This window comes from Musa acuminata, chromosome BXJ2-5 (genome assembly GCF_036884655.1).
Source record: "Musa acuminata AAA Group cultivar baxijiao chromosome BXJ2-5, Cavendish_Baxijiao_AAA, whole genome shotgun sequence".
Lineage (NCBI taxonomy): Eukaryota > Viridiplantae > Streptophyta > Magnoliopsida > Zingiberales > Musaceae > Musa > Musa acuminata.
This window is the reverse complement of record NC_088342.1, coordinates 3,683,861-3,706,295: the sequence shown is the minus strand read 5'-3', so window position 1 is coordinate 3,706,295 and position 22,435 is coordinate 3,683,861. Positions and strand designations below refer to the sequence as shown.

General features: G+C 36.6%; 1 protein-coding gene across 1 annotated transcript; it reads right to left on the bottom strand.

Moving 5' to 3' along the window:
- Nucleotides 1-360: 360 nt before the first annotated feature.
- On the bottom strand, nucleotides 361-22,405 carry LOC103983976 (uncharacterized). The gene is made up of 25 exons (XM_009401348.3): nucleotides 22,228-22,405; nucleotides 21,849-21,972; nucleotides 21,529-21,600; nucleotides 21,139-21,240; nucleotides 20,889-21,057; nucleotides 20,653-20,751; nucleotides 19,996-20,145; nucleotides 18,208-18,247; nucleotides 15,741-15,798; nucleotides 13,777-13,865; nucleotides 12,752-12,850; nucleotides 12,550-12,665; nucleotides 12,352-12,470; nucleotides 9,834-9,904; nucleotides 7,202-7,304; nucleotides 6,675-6,814; nucleotides 6,336-6,494; nucleotides 6,148-6,251; nucleotides 5,789-5,964; nucleotides 5,220-5,409; nucleotides 3,167-3,266; nucleotides 2,087-2,255; nucleotides 1,428-1,510; nucleotides 1,271-1,347; nucleotides 361-799 (listed from the first exon to the last, which is right to left on the bottom strand). Exons 1-25 carry the CDS (start codon nucleotides 22,312-22,314, stop codon nucleotides 628-630), a joined length of 2,868 nt encoding a protein of 955 aa, XP_009399623.2. The 5' UTR covers nucleotides 22,315-22,405; the 3' UTR covers nucleotides 361-627.
- Between the last annotated feature and the right edge of the window lie 30 nt (nucleotides 22,406-22,435).

Here is a 22,435-nt window from a genome sequence, read left to right as displayed (position 1 = left end):
AAAGCATATTATATAATAAGAAAAGGTACATATAGAGAACATCTTGCAACAAATGGCAGCAAATATCATCACATATGTGACCCCATTAATCTTTATTGGCAACCTAACTGTGATCTATCTAATTAAAAAAGGATGTGTCTATCCAACAGAATCTAACCAATCGATCTATTTCATTATAATGGAACCAACCTGACTTTAAACTTCACCCAATCTCACATTCTACCCATCCAACACACAAGCCATTATGTTTCAACCACCACATTCAATAGTGTGTACGATAGCCACGATTTTGCAAATAGAACATGTCAGCACATTCGAGCAAAATGGCAGCAAAAAGTGACATGTCAACCTCTTCCCACATCAGAAATAACAGCAATTTTTTCTGCTTGTATAAACACTATCATGCCTACATCCTTGAGGCATATATCTTGTGCATGTAGAGCCAAATAGACACCGTCACCTCAGTTGCCGACAAACGATCACCAGTTATAAGTGGTCTCAAAAACCAAACCAAACCAACTTATAGTGTCATGAGAAAGATAAATTTGTTGAAGCAAAGACCGCAAAAAATTTGCCTCTTCATCTTGCATTCCTCCACTCCACTTTCCTGGTTGGTCTTTGCAGCCCTCAATTGATCTTGGGTTTGGGTCGCCTGGGTCGGAGCACGAACCAGAGAATTGCAATAACAAATAGGAAAGCAGGGATTGTGGTCAGGTCCAATTCAATGTCTACTTTCCTCTCACGAGTGCAATGGACAGGATGCAGCGCAGCAATGGTTGAGTTAACGAAATCTGTGAACCTGAAAGAGACAAGGTAACGAAGACCCAATAATTTCTCAAACACAACCTTTCATGTCAGTACAGCAAAGACAACCTACCGAATAAAAACTAAAACACATGTTTTACAATATTTCATAGTTCATTTTAGCAATTGCTTATAAAGCATTATGATGGTGAGTGGAGATTGCAAAATGACAAACCACAATATGATGAGTTGATCATTTCCAATATATAGACAAAAAAAATGGTTTATCAACCTAATAATGACCAAACAAATGAAGAAAAAGGAGTTTCACCAGACAATTTGTAATTATTAGACAAATCATAATTTCTTCACATGACTAAGACTGTTTAGTGGACAAGAAAACTATAACCATTATTTAAAGGGAACCCAAAGAAATAATTTGCATGAATTAAAAATGAAAAATGACAGAAAAGGATATCCTGAATTCCAAAAAAAAGAAACCAAGGAAACACAAAGAAAGTCTAACCCTGAGGAAGCATCCTCCAGCAAGGATAGAAGCTTCACAGCATCACCATAACGAAGCCCACCGGATATAGTTGAAATCTAAAATAAGTGCAAAAAAGTCAAATTAGCAACAAAAACCAGCAAGACCTGTGCAGAATCCTATAGAGTTTAATTCTTACCCTTCTCCACAATCCAATAACAGAATTATATTTTTCCACTATGTTTCGTTCTTTAGTCTTGAATAACTTGAACCCTTGCGCAGCTAAGTTTCTGTTAAGGTCACATGCAATTTCCCTTCCGATATAAGGAGGAAAAAAAAAGGACAACTATAAAAAGTTAAGATTAATTAGGTGCAATAGCTGAACGTCAAGGCATATCACAATTCACCAGAATATGTACTGAGGGTTCACAAAGTGAAAAAATGACATGTCCGGTGGCACACGTTAGTAATTCATAAAGCAATGTAGAAAGTTCAAAAGAGCCAGCCAAACAACGTAGTATTTCATGTGTAAACCACAAAGCCATGAGAAACTGTGGACATAGACAGAAACAGATGGTTCAATGATATATGCTCCACATATATGCAACCAAAGTGAGAATTCAGAATCTAATGGTATAAAGAACTCTTATTTGGCTCAAGGTCTAAAGTAGTGGCCTAGTACTACTTCAAGCTATAAGATATTTGAAAATAATGTGCACAATGTAAGCCATAATTTTTAATCTATCAGCAGCATAGCATAAATTAAACAGAGTGCAACTAAGAATTTGATTGTCTTAAACACGAAGTCTTCACTAAGAATGGGTTGAAGTACAGAATAATGATAAAAAACCAGGATACTTGTACGCTCCATGATCAAACGATAAATGGCTGCATTAACATTTTGTATAGATTCTTCAAGAGCAGTAATAATGTAGCTCCGGGCAATCACATCTGATTGAAACCGTGAAAGATGCCAGCCTTGGGAAGTGATGGACAGTGGGCTACAGCCAACAGACCATGTCCAGTCCTATTAAATTTAACAAACCAGTCTTAGTCAAGAACAAAATACTCGATACAACCAAATCACAGATCTTATGTAATGGATTATGTTACTAAAAGGGAAAAGAGGAAATTAAATTAAAAGTGAAATTACATAGCCAAACACAAAGCAACAGAAACAAATAAGAAGATATGAATATCAAAAGTGCTACATGTCGAACATTCCGCTGATACTTGTGTACTTCATGAATAAAACAAATATATCCAAAGATAACTAATATGCCCCAAGCTCTGGTTCAATGTTTTCCCTTTTAAGTGGATGTGTAACAGCAAATTTGTTATGTTATCCCAAAATGTTGCCTGTTTTCCCCAAGTACTTTTCTAACCTTCTCTTTTGGTCCAGAAGAAGCAATCAGTTGCACATACTAAACTATAGGCTCATTTCATGGAGTACATAACAAAAGCAAAATGAAGATCAGGAAAAGAAACTCCTTTAAACCATCACTACAACACCAACAAAAAAAACTGCAGTTCAACAGAGCTGATATTTTTGTGGTTGTCTGTCCATAAAACATCAGCGTCCTGAACTGGTGTAAGGATGTTGCCTCAAAAACTAGGGTCTATCATGGTGATTGAAGTTTAAAACAGTACAACCAAGAAGAAAATTCAAGAGTTAGAGGAGTCAAAATGGTGAAACACATAAACTAGTAACTACCACAGCATAAGAGAAAACCAATTACTAAACCAAAGTGATGTATTGCAAGACTTATAGCACACTTAAGGACAGGTCCTAATCACATTCATTTCTATCACACAAATTTACTCGATTACTCTACCTAAAATAATAATTGTGTGTTCTTGATTTTTTTTATTAATTAATAAAAACTGCACTCTTATTTGTATATGCACCAGAAATATCAGAAAGGATTGCTGACAAACCTCGATCGCAGTTTCATGAGCATGACTGTAAACCAGGTGAAGTGGAAGCAAACCAGCCAGATGTTCAGCAGTAGCAGCGATTGCAGCTTTTGTGGGCCTCCTTTATTAAGAAATAAATAAATATATATTACCTTACTAAAAATGCATGCAGGATTAAATCAAACTATTAAAGTAAATTATAACAAAAATGGCCTTCCTTAAATCTATAATCCAACTCAAAGTCCTTTTGTGGCATAAGAAAAACATAGTTGCTAGAAGCTTAGTTTCCAAAGGAGAAGGGGAGAAGTGCATTGATTGAAATATATTCCATGTTCGAAAATACCACGAGGAGCATAACAATGCATGTAAAATGCAAAACTGATAATAAATTTGCATTGAAATATCCATCTCCAGCTGGGAGAAACTGCAGCTTGCCAGGTCCACAAAATTCAAAAATTGATATGCCACCAATATATATATATATATATATATATATATATATATATCCCTAGTTTTTTCAGTTTCGACCGCTACAACATCAACAATGCCATGAGCTTCTGTTGCTGACATAAAAACAGCCCTTTCCATGTCTTTGGATATAACCCATAAAGGCTTGCCTGTTCTTTGTACATAAACTTTTGTGACGGTTTCACAAAGTTTCAGTAGTTCTTCCACTTCCATGATAAATTCCCATGCTTGTGCTTCATAAAAAGAACTAGCAGGTTGATGAATCATGACCCTAATGATATTGATATTAATATAACATCATTAATGGGTCTTCTATATCACATGATTGGGCAAATGTAAGGGATAAAAAAAATAACAAGAAATTGAACACCCGTACAGGCATTTTCTGTGCATTGCATACAGCTCCACAATGGAATTGACTTTTTTCTTCTCTTCTATTATACATATATATATATATATACATATGTATATATGTATATATATATACATATATATGTATGTATACATATATATATATTATAGTTGCATATCAATTTTTGAATTTCGTAGACCTGGCAAGCTGCAGTTTCTCCCAGCTGGAGATGGATATTTCAGTGCAAATTTATTATCAATTTTGCATTTTACACACATTGTTACACACGAGCAATTCTCTGGAATTGCGATTTGAAAAGTTCAATATTCCAAGAATAAGAAATTAATTCCAAAAAAATTGAGCTCCAGTAAAGTTCCCACATAAAATAAGTGAAAGAAGAGATTGCATTTTACCCACATGGGCTTTCATCCTGCACCATTTCAAGCCTGACCTCGCATTCATGTTGAAAAATTATGTATGTTCACATGGTATTTGATGTGATAAACATATTGTGAAGATAAAAATACTAACTTTATGGATCTGTTGCAAACATGACATTCATGTGGGTCCATAAGGTCATTATTTTTGCATTGATATAATGTTAATATTTTGCTAAACTGTAATAACAGGGCACTATGTGATCAGGGTGCACAGGTGACATCCATATGGGATCCACCAAGCCCTTACAGATATCTTTGTCAATGTGGCATTGACATGGCTCGAAGGTGATAATTGTGGCATTAAGGCAACACTGTCAAATGCTCAAATATATGCCATGTCTATGTTGGAAACTTTATATCTTATATGAGCCAACACAAATAAATTTTATACATCTGTTATTATGCTAATCTTTTAATACTATTATTAAATATCTAAAGGAGATCTCCATCAATACGAAAGATGTTTTGCTATGCAAGTGTCAATTTGTCATTGTCAAGCTACTGGAGTTCAGAGGAAAAATATACTTCATTCAAGAAGCAAGAAATTAACACCTAAAATATATGAAAGAAGATTATCAAGGAAGTAATTAGAAGGCTTTGGAAAGTGGTTAGCCAACAGTAGCAGATAGCATGGTATATAATATAGATTATTGTGTCAAGGCCATGATCTACTTTAGTTTCTACTGCATCAAAACAATAAACATGACACAATAGTTTTGCATTTCTGTGAAAGTATCTCATCGACATGAATATGCATTTTCGAAAATAAATAAAGCAGTTATTCTTTGTAGTTATAAATTATGCAGTGGCTAACCTCAGGTCCCAAAGAAGTGACTTCCCATTACACTGTAAATGGCTTTCCCAAGATGACATTTCAGATTGAACAATGATGATCATATCAGAAAGGGCTTTTGCTTGATAGTGCTTGTCCACCAATAATGGGTCGCTGTGTATGAACCAGAATATTGGAACTTCCAACGTTGACCTGGAATTTGAATATGTTCCTACATATAGAATGATAACCTCAATAAGCAAAAATGATGGCTGAAAACATGCTTTGTGGTTCGCAGTGGTATACCCAAACAAATTGCGAAGCTAGTAACAAAACATCACATACTAAGTAACTTTAGCAAAATGACCATTTGTTTACATGCTAAAACAGATTAGCAATGTCAGAATTTGATATAGGGGAACTATGTGGATGTGTATCTAGATGGAGCAAACTAACACTAGCTTCACTGATTCTTTAGAATGCATGCATCATAACCTAATGATTCATATGTAGCAAAAGAAACTCCGGTACGAAACTACGGAAGAATTTTTCTCACACAGGAGTTCACTCAATGCATCTATAGGAAATGGCAACCTTTAAATATAAGGTACCTTTAAGTGAACCATGATCAGTCAGCCTTTGTAGCTGACGTTGAAGGATAGAAGAATCAAGATAGGATCGTATAGTTGACCTATAAGTGCCATTGACAAGCAAAAGTGGGATGGCTGCCGTACGCCGGGCCACAGAAAACGCCATTGTCAGTGCAGGATCCTCTGACAGTGACAACCTGTAGGTGGATCTTGATGTGAATAGGTCTCAAACATTTAATACAACTTATAAAATCAGAACTTCCTTGCTGTTACATAAAAATGATCAATAATTTGAAAAATGTGTGCTGCAAATACTAAATAAACATAAGGTCCACATCTTCATAGGCAAAGCAACCATATATGATATCTGAAATACATACAGATGTTCACTAAACATGACGCTTTGGGATGCCAGCGACAATGAAGAAAGGCCATCCTTTAAAGACCTTAGATTCACAGGCAACTGTTTAATGTTCCTGATTTTCTGTAAAATGATAACATCATGAAGGCAATCTAGCAGTAACACAATACCAGAAAACAAATAGTAACACAGTAGCTATTATATTACCTCCTGTGTAATGAAATATATCTGAAAAGAAATCTTCTGATAATAATGATATGCCCTGTCTGCAACAGAGGGAGCAATTATATGCCTCATTGAGCCCCACAGTGTAGCACCAAGATGAGCAAGAAATGAATCACGAGCAACACTGTAACTGTGATATTCCTGCATATGGAATTAAACGAGAATGGTAATTCATAAATGACTTGAGATTTAATTACAAATAAGAAATTGCACTATGTATCCTTGACATTTTTCTTTCTTTTCAAGAAAAACAAGGTAAATAATTGTCTGAGATTCTGGAATGCATGTGAATATGCTAAAAGCATCCTATTTATGTTTAACCTCATTCGTGTCACTAAACAAGTTCCAATTCTCCATTCGCTTTAATGCATCAAGAGCTTTTCTTTTGTGAGTTTCATCATATTCTTCACTGTCGTAACCTTCCAGCTCACTTTTTAGATCATGCATCCTCTCATTGAGCTCTGATAATCAAAGAAAAAAAAAACTGTTACTTGAAGAACAAAAATTGACAAGTCTTTCCACAAGATCCACGTATTTACATGAAAAGTTTCTATTCAGGAGAAAATTGATGCAACTTTAAACTTCAAAGCACACATGGGGCTTATGAGTTTAGGCCAAAAATCAAGTTCATAAGGATAATAATGCAAAAAAAATGCTTGTAGTGATGGCTCCTAAACTTCCAGAAGTTCACAAATAGAATTCCAATCTTATAACGGGAACATCACTACAAAACAAATAATCAATGATTTTAATTCTGATACAAAAGAGACATAATTAAATTCTCCAAGTAAAAAAGTATATACATTTATGTAAATTAAAAGAAAAGGAGAAGAGAACATAGACACAACCTTCACAAAGCGCAAGCTTGGTCCTTCTTCCCTTGCAATGTTTGAAAGCAAAAAGCTCATATATATCGATTTCTGCTAAAAGTATATCAATAACTTGGTGATCCTGCAACACAGATTAATACCATCATACTAAATTACAGATAGCAGAGGAAGATAAAACATCTCAAAGCCTCCTTATGCAATCAGCAAATATTGACATAAATGGAGCACCAAATAAGCAAAAAAGAAAAGGTTGAATACATGAAGAATCACATGAGCAATACATGTATGAACATATACTTAATGAATATTCAGGATCCCATATAAATGTTTACCACAGTCTTCCCAATTATGCCCAAAAAATTCCTTCAAAAAGGCAGATGCTAATTATCCACATATATGACCATGAATGGTAATACAAGGTAAATGAAGCAAAGTCACCGCACAGGTTCCATACAAACATCACTTGGATCTTTAGAAAGACAAGTCACAAGTTTAAAGATATACTGCTAAGCCATATGCTTCTAATGCAAACCAAGATAAGACACAGATGAAAGCAAGCAAACAAGAGCAACAAAAAATTGAGAAAAAGAGGCATAAATAGATTAAGTTAGCAGATGTTTTCAAAAAACTTTAAAACAAATTAAATGTTCTAGCATGGAAATGTGCTAAATACCAGGAAATGAAGCATTGTCCGGTGGAGTTTAGTTAAGTACATAATTAACATGTTGAAATCAAAATAGAAGAGCTTAGCCTTTAGTAATTTAGATTACCTAATGTACTTCTGAAGTTCAATTTGAGCTTGTTATATATGGACAATTCCAAAATCTTACTGAATAAAAGGAAATACAGTTTTAAGTTGTGACAAGAACGATAGTAACCAATGAGGTCTAATTCATTCTGGCTAAGTTCCTAATCCTAGTTCTAGGTAATGTGTTTAACGTTGAAGGTACATCCACAAATTAATAAACACGAAAGTGGCAAGCCCCCAATAATCCTTCAAAATATGAATCAACAAAATTGTGCCAGATTAAAATTTTTTAAAATAATTTATTTTGATAGATAAGGAACACAGAGACATAACCAAAGAAAGCTGAAATTGATCTTCTTCCATGCAGGTTGCAGCTTGGCATGTTAAGGAAAAAATGAAAAGTTACAAGGGCCTCTTTAACAAAGAAAGTCCAAGAAAAGATGCAAAGGAACTTTTCTTAGGCCACAACCAACCTTCATCCTTACATACGAGGAAGTCCAAGAAAAGATGAACAAGGAGCTTCCACGAAGCCACAGTCAAACCAGTGATTTAAAAAGGTGCTCAGGCGCTCGCCTAGGTGCCCGGGCGAGGCGAGGCGAGGCTCAAGCGCCTCGCTTCATTTCCAGGCGACGGGCTTCAAAGAGGCGCCGCCTAGGCGCTTGCCCGAGCCTAGGCGCCGGGCGCTTCGGGCGAGCGCCTGGGTTAAACTAGGCAACCGAACCAGCGGTTTAAGTCTGGTTCGATCTCTGATGCTTTAGTTGGTTCAATCGAACCAACTAAAGCACCGATATCAGCACGACTTCCCCAACCCTAACCCTGCTCGTCGTTCACGTTGCTCGCTACCGTTGTCGCCGCTCTCTGTTGCTGCTCCCGCTGCTGCCGCTGCCACTATCGTCGCTCGTCACTCCCGCTGCTCGCTTTTACCGCTGCTCGCTACCGTTGTCGCCGCTCGTCACTCCCGCTCCCGTTGCTCGCTGCTGTCGTTGCCTCTGTCGCCGCTCCCGCTGCTCGCTGCTACCGCTGCTGCTACCGTTGCCACTGTTGTCGCTCGCCGTTGCCGCTACCGCTACCACTGCCGCTTTTCTCAGCACCCTCGAACTTCCCTTACACTCTTCTCTTCTCTTTCGCTTCTCCTCTTTCGAAATCGAAAGTATACTATTAACAGTATACAATATACTGTTAACAGTACACAGTATAACACTATTATTTTGATTTTAATACTATTAATTTTAATATTATTATTTTTTAGCGCCTCACTTCGCTCGGGCGAGCGCCTAGCACCTCAGGCGTTTTTGGATCGTGGCGCCTTTTGGCGTCTAGCACTTTTTAAATCGCCGAGTCAAACATTGTCATTGTAGGTTGCAGCTTGGGCAAAAATGTAATTACAAGGACCTCCTTAACAAAGAAAGTACAAGAAAAGATGCACAAGGAACTTTCCTCAAGCCACAGCCAATCTTCATTGTCTCATGTTGCAGCTTGGTCAGAGATGTAACTATGCAGGTTCCCTAGCGAGAAAAGTCCAGGAAAAAAATACACAAGGAACTGTTCCTAAAGCCACAGCCAATCAGAATTGCAAAAGAATGAATCTACTCAATTAACCCATCCAGAACAACCCTGTTATTATGTTATGTGCATATTGGAAAACAAAGTCTGAATGCTAAATTTGTAACTGATACTAGCTGATCTTAAACACAAATGGATCATAAAAGGCAACAGTTCCATTTTAGCCTTACACAGAGTCTCTGACATAGATAAAGATAAGTCTGAAAAGAAGTGTATGATATTTTAACTCAAGATGACCAAAACAAGCTGGAAATTAGAAGTAAAACAAAGAAGGCATGAGCACACAAGAATGATATTCAAATAGGGAATAACCACTGTCAAATGCAGGATAGAAATTACATCACCAAATGACGAAAATCTCTCTCTAATTGCATCTTGTAACTTATCTTCAGCTTCATCTTCTGTAATTTCTGAAATGGATAAAAAATAATAAATTAATTTAACAGTCATTTTCTCAAACAGAAAGATAAAAAAATTAAAAATCATCATACAAATATTTTAATTACTGAGGTGCTTTTATTGACTGCTTACTCATGGTTTGTCTTCTAGCTGATGCCTAAATAATAGTCAGTATCAGTGATTTAAAAAGCGCTAGGCGCCAAAAGGCGCCAAGGTCCAAAAACGCCCGAGGCGCTAGGCGCTCGCCCGAGCGAAGCGAGGCGCTAAAATATAAAAATATAAAATATAATTAATAAATATAATTATTTAAAATTTTAAATAAAAATATAAAAATATATAATATAATTAATAAATATAATCACATTAACCGTATAAACCTGCTGACGGAGAAACGAGGAAGCAGCGACGAGTGGTGGCGGCAGCAGCGGCGAGCGGCGGCAACAACGGCAGCGAGCGACGGCAACAGCAGCGGCAAGCGGCGGCAGCGACAGCAGCAGCAGCAGCGGCGAGCGGCGGCAGCGGCAGCGGGAAAGGGAAAGGGAGAGGAAGGCGCGAGCAGCGGGAGGCCTCGAGGGAGGCGCGAGCAGCGGGAAGGCTCGCGGGAGGGCTCGCAGGAGACGCGAGCAGCGAGAGGGCTCGCGGGAGGCGCGAGCAGCGAGAGGGCTCGCGGGAGGCGCGAGCAGCGACAGCGGCAGCGGGAGCAGCGGCAGCGAGCGACGAGATCGCGATCGGGATCGAGAGCGGCAGCGGCAGCAGGTTAGTGTTGGGTTAGGGTTGGGGTTATATCGGTTTAGTTGGTTCGATTGAACCAACTAACAACCGAACCAGCCTTGGTTTACCCAGGCGCTCGCCCGAAGCGCCCAGCGCCTGGGCTCGGGCGAGCGCCCAGGCGGCGCCTGTTTGAAGCGCGCCGCCTGGGACATTAGCGAGGCGCTCGGGCCTCGCCTCGCCTCGCCCGAGCGCCTAGGCGAGCGCCCGAGCGCCTTTTGCAATCACTGGTCAGTATTCCTCCGAAAGTTCAGAACATCTAGTCATCTCGTCTAACTTTTAGAAACTTCGCTTATGAGTTCAAGCTTATTATAGAATACAGGAAAAGAGATTTTTGATGGGCTCACCTCTAGATGTTGAATCTTGACAGGATAATCTTGTCAGTGAAAAATCAACTAAATACTTTAGTCATACTTGATCACTTGATCCATCAAATGATGTTTTGTTTACTTGTATGACTACTGAATTAAAATATATAAACTTCTAGGAAAAAAGAGTTTGAATGTAGATAAAATGGCCTAAAGAAGAACAAACATAATTTCCTATAGTAAGACAGACTACTAGATGGTGGCATTTAAGACAATAATATAAGACATTTTATACATAGAACAAAAAAAGGAAAAAGTTTGGAACTTAAAACTTGGAACCTGGATAGTGTTGATATCAACACCTAGTGGATTTTGAAGGTCATTATAATTAGGAGCATAACAAAGGAGATTGTTAGTGAATCTAAATGGAAAGGTGTAGCTTTAAGAGTGAATTGGTGGTACTGCAAGGAGTTTATAAGCATTTTCTACTAAAAGATCATCTTTAAAGATTAAAAAAATTATAAAATTGAGAGGAATGTTGAAAGAATATATAGCAGCCAGAAAAAGGCAAAATAAGAAAAGATATGAGGCTAATGATAATTTTTATAACAAATTAGGTATTAAAAATGGAGAAAATGATATTAAGCTAGAGAAATAAGGGGTAGATTTCTAGATAAAACTAGGTGTATAAAGCAAATGAGGCATCAAAAACATTAAATAAAAAAGAAAAAAGGCGACAATGGGATTTAATGGCATTCCTATTTAGATCTAGAAGAGTTTAGGTGATCACAGGATAGTTTGGATGACTCATTTATTTTAAAAATATTTTAAGAATTAGAAAGATACATGATAAATGGTGGAATGATACCAATGTATAAGGAAGATATTCAAAGCTTTGAAGGTAATATAAGAGACAATATAAAACTTTCGAAAAAAGGTGTTTGAAGGTAATATACGATATGAAGTGAGTGTTTCCAAATTCAATTGTTATTACTTATTACTCACTCTTGTTTCCACTAATAAGGTACATTTACTCTCACTATCATTCTCTTAGTCCAGATTGGAGGCTTCTTCCCTCACTTGAAAAGAAAAAGCCTTTAAGAGTGTGCATCCTAACAAAAAAAACTCTATTGTCCATGTCATGTGTTGTGTGTCAGTGTGATCCACTGAATATTGACCAAGAGATCATGCATTATCAATTAAAACTAGAACAGCTACTTAATTGTATAGCTTAAATTTGTGTTGCATCTGATCATAATTTAAAATATGACGATCAAGAAGATAACTCTGGAGAAACAATGCATCAAATTACAAACCATCTCAGAAGAAAGAATTGCATAACAAAGGAAGACACCGAGTAACTAGAAGTCTAAAAGTTATACCTGCTACAGCACCAACTGTCTTGCCCACATTAGGTAAACTAAGTTCAGTACGAACGCCTTCTCCACCAACAGCTGGACCCCAGGAAAAAGGTCCTGCACTTAAGTCAATGAATGCCCATCTGAAACACATATGCACAGCAAATTAATCACCAAAGATCAGATTACAGATATAAATGAAAATAAAAAGATGATACAAACCTATCCCTGCCTACCCAGGTATCTGTCAGACACTCAGGGTGAAGTCCCTTCAATTCACCAGATTTCACCTCTCTTTCAAACAGAATATTCACATCATTCTTCCAACCATGCAGCATCTACAAAGAGGCAGGCAAAATTAACCCACATGTCAAGAAAATTTCACACATGACTATTTTGAAGATTGCAACAAAATCTTAAATACCTGAACTGCTTTGTTGTACAAAACCTCAATATCATCCTTTCCTTCATTAAATTTTTTGACACTTGTCAAGGTGTCTAGACATTTCTTTGACCACTCTATCTGTTTCAAATATGAGTACATTATGAGGACATAATAAAGTGTCAGTCCTAGACACTAAAACTTTAGACAATTGAAAGAGATGATGTCAAAGGCGAATGACACAGAAATTTGTCAAATGAACCAGATCTACGAAAGCACTCAGCAATCAAACATATTTGGGATGCCTTAACCCGTAACTAATACAAGTGATCCACGGCATCATATGACATCTTTTAGAATATACTTAAAGTTAACATCGATACATGGAAAAAAAATGATCTACATATATTTCAGCTAGAGGATGCTTCCTCAGTTGTTCAATCCAACTAGTAGTGGGAACTTGTGTCTATGTCTGCAGACATCATAATAGCAAATATGAATATATGCAGATGATTAATATATAAACAGAAAAACAAATTTAAATAGATACATGAAATGATGAATATAAACAAACTTAATAAATTATGAAGGTTCCAGTACAAGTTGCCATATATCTCACCAATTTGCAGGTGTAGGCAAAAGAAAACCTCAGATGAACCTATATCAAAGTGATTAACCAATAACATGACGCTTGAAAACTGAACTTTTACAATTGATAGGGTGCTTCAAGTCTGCAGCACCAAACATATTTTAGCAATCAAAACAAACATGTATACATACACACATACATAATACACACACATATATGCTTGATAAAATTGTGTGTGTGTGTGTGTGTGTGTCTACATATATACACATACACACACGCGCCAACCTAATAACAACTAAGTTTGATCAAATAGTATCTCATCATGAGGATAAAGGCATAATACAAATTCTTGGTAATCAGTGTTTTGTCTCTTAAAGATATACCAATCACAAAGAAGAAGATATCTATCTGATAGAAGCAACGAGAATCTATTAAAATTTCAATACATAACACAACTAACATAATAATACAAACTTACAGTATCAGTATCTTCAGTTGTAGTCCATGCAAAAGTTGATGTTGGACGATTTGTATATAATGGCCTTGAACCCTTACCCTTGTCAATCTCTGGAAGAATATAAAAAATATTTTTTCAGCAAAGTTGTTGTGAAAAAGTCTGAAAAATTTATTGTTCTAGGTATACTATGAAAATAAATTAATTTACTATACACTTTAGTTGAGATAACAAGTAAGAAAAACTGCAAAAAGTATCCACAGATGCATGAAGAATAAGAACACATGCAGCGAAAAATTACATGCTAAAATATAAACACAAATATGCAGGTTTAGCAACAATAATTATATGATTTCACAACTCAATAGGAGATTGTATAAGTGTGGAGATGTACAAATATGCACAGACCAGAGAAAAGTGCCCGTAAAGATACGTGACAAAAATTGTCAATATCTGTCATTGCAATTAGATGATAAACATGACAATTTGTTAGTTTTGAATTAGCATAGAGTACCAGAGCTATTAATTGCTTTCCTCTTAACATAAAAGACATGATTATGTTTCAATCATGTTAAGATTTATCGGAATAGAAGCACAGGCATTTGTTGTACAGATACACACTGTTTCATATAAAAAATTCTGCATGCTTCAAACTACATTTCCAGTAATTATCATTCAGATGAGACGAGTGGTAAGCACGTCAGGAACAGAAAATCAGATCAGACAAGGCAGGTAAAAGTTAATTTATGCTCAAAGATTTAGTTTTTATTATCATTTGTCACTGCCTGAGCAAGTGTTCAACAGGCTTTTAACTAGAACTAATCTAGCCTGACCAATATCCAACCATTCAAGACAACAAATCGAATTTCAAGAAGAGTCAAACTTAAGGAACAAGTTTATACTGATTTCATGGCAGTTATAGTCAAATCTGGTGCAATTCATTCAGATCTATATAGTGATTTGGTATATGTAGATTTAGGACAAAGCATAACACACTGAATTTGGCTTTGGGTTAATATATTCCACTTTCCTAGTTTTGCTGAATAATATTCTCTATTTCTCTACTGCTGTTACTGATTTGGTGCCCACAACCAGTGGGATCAGCCATATAGCCTGACTAAAATACATCTAGATAGAAAACCAGGTTCCAGTTATGACATTTCAAAAGTCACATATGTCAGGCCCAAATCAAACACCTGTAATCCAAGAGGACTTACATATAACAACTATATTTACCACTAACTTTGGTGAACAGAGTTTGGTAATAAATTAAACAAACAACTTGCAGAATAACCAAGTCCTAGATTTTTATCAAGGTCAATATTGGAGAAATTTTAAAATGTCTTATTAATATAAATCTGAAGATATACAAGGGAATTCTTGATATAAAGAAGTGCCGATTATTGTCAGAAGACTCAGAACAAACTTTGATGTGACAAACGCAACTACAGCTGAAATTCTATACAAAGAGAAATACTTTCTGGACATACATATACACTTTTAATCATGTGCTGCACTTATTTAACACGAAATTTTTGTGTTGCATTCATCTGCTAGATGTGTTACAAAATATATTAGAAAAGAACACACAGTTTTGTTATGTCTTTCAACAAGAATTTTCTTAATGCATTGAGTCTGTTAGTTTTTCTATGAACTCTGAAGCTCTCTTAAAATTTAACAGCAACACAAAGAAACCATAGCCAGTGTTGACATCTGGCACAAATAGGTTAGTGCACTTGTGTACAATCATATATCCAGCATGTCACAGCCAACAAATTTCAGGAAAGCCAGGTTTGGTGTCCGTTGTGCCTGGATAAGTGTTCATGCACACAATTAAAGTACAGCATAAAACCACACATCAAACTGCAGCAATTTGCCATGTCATCATGCACATGCTCCTGTTGAGACATGGCAATCCAATTCAAGATGAACATAGTTCTAACTATCATGGAATTTCTCATGGAAAACAAATACATATAGGAACTTACCAAGAGATATTTGAGAAGGACTTTCTGATTGGAGTATCATATTTTGGAGTGTCTTATTCTAGCAAATAAAGTAAAATATCAAAGGTGAGTACATCGCAGCAAGAAACACTCAAGCAAAGAAAATGAACAAAATGAAGAAGAATAGTGCCAGAAAGAATAAACTTGCTATTAAAGGAATGAGAAAATAAAAGTTCAAATCTTTTCACAACGGACTAGATGTCTGAAGATTTAATCACCAAGAAGCCTCTAGGTGAAACTAACTATTACTCAAAGAAAAGATCACACAACATGATAGAGCATACAACAGTATAGGTTCATGCGGGATGAAAGTTAACCTGGATTGTCAAACTGTGCATTCTCTATCATACAATACAGTAAATATTAACCTAAATCAAGAGAAGCATGTGGGAATCAGCTTTAAATTATGACAAACAAACAACCTCTGTATTATCGACGAATCATGGAGACGACATAATGAAATGTAAGGTAATTGGACACAGTATTCAAGTTTACCGCAGGAGGGACTACCATCAGGTTACCAGCCCTCCTTGAGATACGTCAAAAACCTGATAAATGGTGTATATTTGGATGATTGCACGGCACAGTCCTCTAGAGCAAAAGAATCCAAGCCCAACAGTTAAAACCAGATGTCTTCTTCCAGAATAACCAATCTTGATTTTACAGGATCCCAGATTTACGAAAGCTTAAAATCAAAATTTCTTATTTAAGCCACTTAAAAATTAAAAATACACAAAGTGCCTCTAGTTTTGGGCTCTTGATGAGCTATGTGCTCATAACTAAGATGACAAGCAAGAAATATTGATAAATATCCATCTTGGCTATGCATCCTCTTTTTCCCCATTTACTCCCGGTTCTTTTGGGAGCAACCTATATGCCAAGATAACCAAAATTTCAGTAGTACTACAATACCTCACTGGTCTGGCACAAATCCAAAAAGGCACCAATGCTGAAATGGCAATCCTCGAGAGAATATGATACAAGTTTAGAAATTTTCTTACTTTTATCACCTAAAACTCAACCCAAAAATAAATATCAAAAGCAAAAAAAAAGGTCAAGAAGAATAAATAGAATAAGAGAATTCTAAGAATAAACAACCATAAGCCTATGCAAGTGATCTTGAGGGTAAGGATACAAAAACATATATAAAACAGATCCTAAAGTTGCTGATTCCAAACTATTGGAACATTAAGGTTTGTTGTAGTTTATGACATGTTGTGTAAACCATGGATTGGCATGGCCTAAATCGGTATGTACCAACTAATGTTGGCCAGTTTGGGTGTCAACCGGGACATGTACCAAAGTTCAACAAATTGGGTGGCCCCGTACATATTTCAAACCGCCAATCCAAATAGATACTGGTTGGTCCGTGGATTGGAAAACAGATCACCCAATTTCAGAGATACAAGGCCTACTGCCTGGTTCTTTTTCAATTTTTTACCCTCCCACCACTCATGCCACCGTCAACCTGGGTACTAGTCTTCTCCTCCCCACTTCCTTCACCCCTACCCCTTCTTGTTACCACAATACATGCTGACATATTGTGCATTGGTACCGGTCCTACCATGGACCAGATGCGTACCAATCAAGCCATGGACCAGCATGGGTCCATTGCCGGAAATGTCAATTCTTGGTGTAAACAGATTCTAGAGGTTACACGAGAAAGTTATCCACTTCCCGCAATTATCAAATTTAACACCAAACTCTTGCTTAACATGATGTGCCCTTCCATTCCTGTGAGAGAAAAAACTCATGTTAAATTGCTGCTCTATGCAATTGCTCATCTTGGTATGCCATACTACTTGTGGTAAACCTAGCAGTTAGCCACAATATGACATCAAAATTCCTTGGAATTTGCGTAATAGATACAGGATAACTTTAGCACCCAGAGTTGTTAGTACAGGAAACCCTTAGTCAACAACTGGAAAACATTTATAAGTTTATCCATCCCATACAGATAAATATCCATGATTATCTAATCATATAATTTTCTTTGGCAAGCAAAGCTTTCTAAAAGTTCTGCAACTTTTTTGTTTTATTTAGATAACCTCACCAATTAGATCAAAACTTCACCAAGGCCCCCAGTGAGGTACTAAGATCTTCCAGCAAGGATCTAATATAGTTTTTCTATTGCATATCAGCATGAAAATTTATTTCAGCCGAAAATTCTAGTAAAAAAATACAGCATAAGATTCACCTACTTCAAGAGAACAAACAGTATAAGGTAAATTGAATCAAAATAGCCATTATGTAACATTATTTGTGTCATTCATGCATTGACATGCATTAGCCATTTGCACAGCATCCAGAAAAGTATTGGCAAAATGTGTCGTTAAATGTGAAAACAGAATAAAAAATAATGTGGCATCCTTATGGTAAAAATATTGTACATATAACAATGTTGGAATATGATGCCTATAGCAAACACACAAAAAATTACCCATTATACCTCCTTAAGAATTTTGATCTCCGACTCGGACAAGCCTCTCCTGCAAAAAACAAAAGGCTTCTACGAATTAAGTAAGAACATTTCACAGGTTGAATCACGGAGAGGGCACAGTATACTACACGGTTTAGAAGCATCTACAACAATAATTGGTCAAGATTCAAACAAATTTTCCTCAATTATTAAAACCAACCTAACTTGAAAACCATCAAATTGGTTTAAAACATTTCAAGAATCAATAACTATATAAACAATAGGTATAAATATTTGCGATGCGGATATAATTATTCAATACACAGATAATGAAAAATATGTGAAAGAAGATAATGAACAGAAGTTACTAGTTGATTTGGTGTACCTGCTATTCAAATTCATAACACATGGAACTAAGTTCCAGCAGCATGGCTCATCCTTGCATGCCACATAAATTATACCAGACAGCATAAAGTCCCATCCCAAAGATCAGCATGTGCAGCATTTTGTGAACACAATATGAAACCCATAGTATTTTTTTTATAAAGATAGAAATATATTTACATAGGAACTTATACATGTTTAGCAATGATTTAAAAAGCGCTAGGCAGCAAAAGACGCCAAGGTCCAAAAACGCCCGAGACGCTAGGCGCTTGCCCGAGCGAAGTGAAGCGTTAAAATATAAAAATATATAATATAATTAATAAATATAATTATTTAAATAAAAATATGATATTAAATTAAGAAAATCTTGTAAAATTACAATATCACATTAACAAAAAGTCTCAAAATTCAAAACAATAACAATAATTTTAAATAAATAAAAAATAATAGTATTAAAATCAAAATAATATATTATTAATCTAACAAATAAAAATACTGTTACTAGTATACAGTTAATAGTATACTATTAATATACTGTTAATAGTATACTATCGAAGTGATAAGAGTGTGAGCAAGAGGAAGATTGAGGTTGCTGACTAAGAGCAGCGGTAGCAGGAGCGGGAGCGGCGAGCAACGACAGTGGTAGCGGTAGCAGTGAGCAGCAGCAGCGGGAGTGGGAGCGACGAGCGATGACAATGGCAATAGTAGCAGTGAGCAGCGGCAGCGATAGTGGCAACTGGAGCAGCGACAGTGGCAGTGGTAGTAACGAGCAGCGACAGCGAGAGCGACGAGTAGGGTTAGGGTTGGAAAGTCGCGAGAGGAAGGTTGATATCGGTGCTTTAGTTGGTTCAATTGAACCAACTAAAGCACCGGAGACCGAACTAGACCTAAAACGATGGTTCGATCGCCTGGTTTAACCCGGGCGCTCGCTCGAAGCACCCGACACCTGGCCTCGGGCGAGCGCCCAGGTGGCGCCTCTTTGAAGCACGTCACCTAGAAATGAAGCGAGGCGCTCGGGCCTTGCCTCACCTCGCCCGAGCGCCTATTGAAATCACTGATGTTTAGCAAGTTCTACTTTTAACAAGTCTAAATGTGGCATATATACTTCAATCAGGACTTCAATGATTTATAAGAGCAACATGAACTCCCTATAAGATATATTCACATCAAGTAACAGCAAAATATGTCTGCCAAAACCTAGAATATTTTGATGGTTTTGTTCATTCTCTTCCCATGAAATATAATAAGATAACCAACCACAAAGTGATGAGTTGTTGTTATCGTAGTGTTGGTTTGAAGTTTGAAAAACTTAGAGAAAGCCCTACGACAAATACACAAATGAATTGTTAGCTACGGAGCTGGATCATAAAATATGAAACCGGAGCATGATAACCATCTAATAAAAGAAAATTAAATAAATGCAAAATTACTCACCTATAACCATACTGAATTCTTTTATCATCCTTTTTGGGGTTCAGAATGAAAATATTATATGCATTATCGATCTGAAGATATTCAACAAGACTTGAGAAAACATATTCCATTCTATCCATGTCGACTTGCCAAAGATTTGTTTTGTCCTCCCTGGGGGGTCATGAAAGAAAATTATAAGCATACTGAACAAAAGTCCGAGCACATAGTAGCAAATCATCATTTTCAAGCCCCTTTTAACAAACTTACTTTAGTAAAAATTTAACAAATTTCATACATGAAAATAATCAAAATAGAAGAATGTACTTGATTCTCATACCATTAAAACCACCAAGAATAAAAAAAATCATATTATATATGAGTTTCAACGTGCTGAATTTTTTTAAGATAAAAGATCAGGTTTCAAATACTGAAAACAATGCTCATCTAATAAGAATTGGCATCATCAGCAAGCATGACCAAACACCATATCTAAGTATCGAACACTACAAGTAGATTGATTCATGTACTCCCACCTACAAGAGCTTGCGGCCAAGGTCAATCATGAAGTCTCAAAGGCACTTTTACTATCATTTATGTTTATGTATACACTAGCACTGAAAAGTTCAAGGAATTAATGCAACTGATAAAAAGAGGAAGCCATGTATGTAGTAGTAGTACCTGGAGTCTAAGAGATCATCTTTACGTGAAAGAGCCTTTACAGCATACTCAAAGACGGATGTGACTTGTTCTCCCATGAGTATGCCATGCACAGTGAAACTGGATCCACATATAAATAAATTCAAAATAGAAAAAGATCAATGGGTACCATTCAATGGTCAAAATATCAAGAAAAAGGCCAAGTAAACAGTGACTACAGACAAACTGAAAAGGTATGAAGAGAAGCAAAAAATCACTTGTAGTTTATGTGACTGACGAGGGGAAGATGATGGCGTTGAACTTTGTCAATGCTAATTTTATAAAATGGGGCAAGAACTTCACCAATGGGGGGAACCCGTGTATGCTCAAAAATGTGGTCAATTTTGGTAAACCATCGGTCCAATTCTTCTGGGCCAAGCTTAAACTCTGCACATGGTACCAGTTAATTGATCAATGGCAAAAAAAATTGTTTAGAGTTGGTTGAATGTCTTGGCAAATATCATATACCATGGTTCCCTTTTCCTTCAAAGCCTATGAAGATGAAGTTCACTGGGATGGGAAGGTATATGGAATCAACCTCCGAAAGCTTTAAATAATTTGCAATATTGCCTGAAAATACAAAACAATAAATGAAACTTCAGTTAAAATATTTACAAATAACGTAAATTTTAAGCTACTGTGTTAGTTTGATGGCCATATAAAATATTTAAAAATAGCTTAAATTTTAACTTCCAGATGTTTTGAACATCATAGATCATTTCTGATAGGATAGCACACTTGGTGGGTGCGGGTAAGAGGTGACTGTCTCACTATATTAGCTCGTAATGGCACATGATATAGGCAGGCATTAGTAGCAAATAAAAAGATGAAATCCAATAGAGAAAATGAAGTAACTACCTGCCTTTGTGTAGTTCAACACTGCAATTTTGCCAGACTCTGAAGAGACCGAACTTTCCAGATCATCAAAATCTGAAATTGTTAAGGCACATCCTTAAGCATGCAAATCATAATTGATGACCACACTATGCATTGGAACGAACACATTAATGACCAATAAAACATAATTAGCTACAACAAAGAATAAACCAACATGATCATATGCTTTAACAGAGAAATTAAAAGCTATCCTCTATATCTGGCGTCATTATTTCACACGAAAATTGTTCAGAATAAGATGGGGAGAGACAAAAATCCAAGGTATGTTATTAAGTACTTACCACCACGAATCACTGACTCGCTCCAAAATTTACTCTTCCCTTTGAGGTTGAACAATGAGAACACTGAGAATTTCCCACTTTTACGTGCTTCCCATGGCGCTGCACCGGCCTCCGCTACTAACAACTGAAAGAATGAACGTCCAAAGTATGAATGTGGCAAACCAGCTCCTTATATCTCATACAAGCACGTTATTCTTTTACATAAAAAAAGATCAGTAACAAACCCTAAACTAACACCACAAGAAGAACACTGGGCTCAATCAAAAAAGAAAAGAACGAAAACTAAGATCGCAAAGTAGGAGTACGTGATCTAGGGCTCCTTCACGACCAAAGATGCAGAGGGGAAAAAAAAAAAGAGCGTAGTCGATCGAGAGCTCACCAATAGGATAAGAAGAGGGATCGAGATCGGAGAAGAGATGAAGCGACCAAGAGGACTCGAACAGCGAGGCTTGGAGGGGAGATCCATCAGATTCGTCGGGGAGGGAGGGGGGGAGCGGCCGGGAAGCAGCGGTGGTCTTTGGGTTTAGGTCTAAAATTCCAACGTATTTTGGACCCAAATAGAAAAGGCCGAATTCTCCACATGCGAA